Below are 4,339 nucleotides of genomic sequence, written 5' to 3'. Positions count from 1 at the left end.
AATTGCAATAGCAGTCTGGCTATTGCACCTGCCTGCTGTCAATCAGCAGAGGAGGGAGCTGAAGGAGAAACTTCTCCTTCAGGTCCTCCTCTGCTGATTGACAGTGGGCGGATGCAATAGCCAGACTGCTATTGGCTTTTGCAATTTAAAGTATCCAATAGCAGGCTTGCTATTGTTTTCAGCCGCTGATGGGAGACTTGACGCTGGTGTTCTTAAGTGGGGAGGTAGGGAGCGGCAGCGGAGGTACGGGCGGGATTGCAGAGTCACCGCATTCTCTCTCGCCGCTGGTGCTGGCTGCAGTGGTCTGCGTCTCTGCTCCCTCTGCCGACGTAGGCGGGGATTGAAAGGGACACAGACAGCTGCAGCCAACACCAGTGGGGATTAGAACGGAGGAGCAGATCGGCGGCACTAATCGAAAATCAACTAATCGATTATGAGAATCGTTGCCAATGATTCTCATTATCGATTTATAATCTATTTAGTTGTTGCAGCCCTAGTAGCAGGGGCTGACTGGCAACTTTTAGCCCAGGGGGCAAGTACATCCCAGAGGCCCATAGTGCAGCAACTTGGCCTCCTCCCAGCATTCTTCCCGCCCGTCTGCCACTTTTACCATCCATGCAACGGTAGTGTGAATGGTCGGGAGATGTGAGGACTCCTGGTAAGTCCATGAAAGGGGTGATTGGCTAGGGGATGGTGCTCTCCTTCCACTGGGCTCCCTACTGCCTAGTAGCCACAGTGGAGAAAAAATCTTAATTGGGGACACAGACCACAATTGAAATCTGGAACAAGTACAGGTGGGACGCTATTCAAATATTCAGAAAATCAGTCCAAACAAAAACATACAAGGGAATCCAGAGTTGAAGATATAGGTATATACAGTTCAATGAGAGCGCCAAAGAAGACCGTAAGAGTCTAAAAATGTTTAATAATAGAATGGGTACATAAACGATAATACAGAAAAGCCAATGCGTTTTGGGGGCTCAAATATTTCCTCTTCAGGGCTATAATAACAGATATGAACACATATGAATTCCTAAATTAGCTCATTTTGGGATATAAAAAATTGTTTAATAAATATGTACAATCATTATGATTGGGATCCTAAAAAGATTAAGAATAAAGGAGAAGCATCCAGTTGTTACCTGATGAAGATGCAGTAATATATAGAAATTATTAACAATTAACATTGATGAAAAGAACATCCCTTTTATCATAATAAATAGGACTGCACCGATACTTTTTTGAGTACCAGTGCCGATACTTGGCATTTTCATGAGAACTACCGGCGTTGCAGATGGGACCTGGCTCTGGCGCTCCAGCACTGTCCCGAAATTATTAGTCGATATTGTTTTAGAAAAACTGTCGCATTACAAACAAAAATGTATCAGTACTTGTACTTGTAAGTACTTGGGTAAATACCAGTACTTGTACTCGCAAAACTATCGGTGCATCCCTTTTATATATATTTATAAAAACAAAATCATACAATAAAACCGAGATGTACAAATCCCAGGCGCTCCGTATGCTCCTTACAAATGACAGCTGCCTCCTAACTTTTGAATTTTTTTCTCTAGTCTAGTCTTGGAGCTCGAAAAGTATCTGTACTTGTACCGAGTACTGTACTTGGTATCGGTGCATCCCTTTATAATAATGAAAATACATGGAGACGATATAAATCGATCCTATTTGATCTCCGTAGTGCTACAGTCGCACAATTAAATTCCCTTCCCCACTCTAAAAGAATAAGATAACTTTTGTTAGGTTTTGTAGCATGAAGGTTATCACCAATCACTACAAAATTAGGTGACCTGTTTCTAAAATGTATACTGTTTGTTTATTTCCCACAGGTGAGAACTGCTGACCCTAAAACAACTCAGGACCGATACAAGATGACAGGCCTTCTGACTGAAACTTTTGGCATTGTAAAGAAAGAGTTGGATTCCTTAAAAGGAGAGAGTCAACCTGATATGGGTGAGGACTCGTCTCCACAATTAGAGGAGTGCAGAGAAAACCTTGAGCTTCAAGCGGACACTTCTGCTGCTAATGGCTCTCAGCACCTGGGTAATGATAAGACTCTTGCCCTATTGCAGCAATACTCAGAACTTTTACTGCAAGCAGTAGAGAAGAGGATGGATAAGAAACTCTAAGCTACCTCTAGCTTGCAGAGTTTTGTGTCGGTGTTCAAGAAGGGTGTTCCGCACCAAGTGCACTGCAACCAAAAAAACCTTTTTCTAAAGACTTTCAAACACTACGATAACTTTTAAGGTGAACATTTTGTCATTTAAATCCACAAAACCAGCATCCAGGGGGAATGCTGGTATGGATGTGTTCCAGCAACCCTTCAGACCAGCAGCACTTGAGGTCTTTAGTCCTGGTCCCAGTTTGACCTGGGCCAAAAAGTTCTGTTTCTGCTTCCAGTTGCTCACAGGTATGCAGAACCATTTTAAGTCTGTTAACAAAAATCCTTGAACAAAGTATTATTTGTTGCTTTATATATTTTAAGTTATTTAAATGTTTTATGTTTCATATCTTTTATTGCTCCCTCAGGAGTTTGTCCCGTGATACTGTTTTATTTGTGTGGGGGCAGAAGCTGGCATTATACACAAGTTACAACCTGTTTTGGCAAAGGATCGTGGGAGGAGTTGCACAATATGGCTTCTTCTGCCTTAACAAGGGCCTATTGCTTGCACGCAATGCAGGTGGCCATTTTGCAGAAGGCCATGTTCCCTGAGACTGTATTCAGTGTAGCAGTTAAATAGAGTTTCTCTACTTATCAATTTTCTACATGCTGCAGGAGCAGTGGACACATTCTCAGGACCTTGTAAAATGGCCACGCAGCTGTGTATCGATAGATCACATTAAGCGATGTCACTACATTAATCCATTACTTAGCTGGAAGAGTTTACATTATTTAATCATTTTAATTCTTCCCGGTTCTCATGTGTTGTTTTTTTTCTTCGTTATATTAGGCGTAGTTATGTTAGATTATTTCAATAGCAGTGAAAACAATTTGGCAATAATTGTATTCTCTCTGACCTCTACAGATGGGCCTACAATTTTATTTTATTTCCATTTTTCATTTCTCTTTTTTTTTTTTTTGCTTTTCTTTCCAGGGCTGACAATTTTACACAATTACAGTTAAGCTACTGTTTTAGTTCCAATTTCTTTCATCCAAAAGGTTTCAAATGAAACTTTTCTGGTAAAAATTCAAACTGCATTTTTACACTTCACTTTTAAGGGTATTTGCACCTTCAATAAATAACTCTTTTATATATGTATTTTTTTTTTATATCAAATGATGTCTGTTAAAAGGGGTTTAAACCAAAATGTCCCCTCGGCTTACAAATCCACTATTATATTTGGTTTTCCACTCCTGCTTTTCAAAAGCATGTGTTGCCCGTCCTGCTGTTTAGATCCACTTCACAGGATAAGTCCAGCAAAGCGACTTGGTGCGGCTTAATTGTACATAGAGCTGCCTTAATATATTCCACCTGCTATGGAGTCTACGATTCTGTGGGTCTATGCCTAAGCTCTTAGGGAGCAGTGTTGGGAGGGAGGAAGCACGTGTCTAATTTTTTTTTCTTCTTAGAAAATACACCAATACTTTTTATCTGGCAGTATTATGACCCGTGTCCATTACAGTGAGCTGGATGAGATTCAAACAGCAGGTTCCCTCAATGGTCCTTTGACAATTTACTATGAAAAAAACCTTGCTGGCACAGGAGGTTGTAGAGAGCTTGCACTTCCCAAGCAAACTCTTAAATAGATAGAAATTTTACTTTAACCACTAAGGGCTAGACTTCCCAGACTTTTGGGTTCAACCCCCTGTTCAGTGAGAAACCAGGGGTGTGCAGAAGAGGCCTTTATTAGCAGACACTTTGGTATATACAACTAGGCAGCATATTGTAAAAGTATAACATGGTTGACTGGTTAACTATAGATCTGGACATTATAATTTGCGGTGTGAAATCTACAAGCAGTATGCTGGCAGTCTTCATAAACTTCCCATGATACCTTCAAAACTCAGTAAAGACAAAAGGTGGCAAATTTCTTTTTAATATCGCTGAATATGCAGTTTGTCTACTTATATTGCAGAAAGTTGTAGCTTGACTACCTTTATGAAATAAGCTCCATAAAAAGATATTAGGGGGGAGGTGGAAGTGTTGAATAAGATGCAGGGAGATGAGAAAAGTTCAAAAAATTGAATTGAAGAAGCAGAACAATGAAGTCCCATCAACTTACACTACCTGTGCAGACTGAAAGATCTTTGGTGGATTTCTAGCCTCAGAATAATCCTTTGCTGGCATTATCCTTTAATGTTATATGTAAAACATGTTTT

At 40.3% G+C, this 4,339-nt stretch overlaps 1 protein-coding gene across 1 annotated transcript in view; it reads left to right on the top strand.

Moving 5' to 3' along the window:
* Positions 1 to 2,448, top strand: part of MAPKBP1 (mitogen-activated protein kinase binding protein 1) — a 152,685-nt gene extending 150,237 nt beyond the window's left edge. The window contains exon 31 of the mRNA XM_018560054.1: positions 1,848 to 2,448. Coding sequence (XP_018415556.1) covers positions 1,848 to 2,147 — 300 coding nt within the window. The 3' untranslated portion in view covers positions 2,148 to 2,448. The remainder of the gene's footprint in view (positions 1 to 1,847) is intronic.
* The last annotated feature ends 1,891 nt before the right edge of the window (positions 2,449 to 4,339 follow it).

The sequence above is a fragment of the Nanorana parkeri genome, unplaced genomic scaffold (assembly GCF_000935625.1).
Source record: "Nanorana parkeri isolate BGI_ZX_2015 unplaced genomic scaffold, ASM93562v1 scaffold430, whole genome shotgun sequence".
Taxonomy (NCBI): Eukaryota; Metazoa; Chordata; class Amphibia; order Anura; family Dicroglossidae; genus Nanorana; species Nanorana parkeri.
Note: the sequence above shows the minus strand (reverse complement) of the source record. Positions and strands in the feature narration are given on the sequence as shown.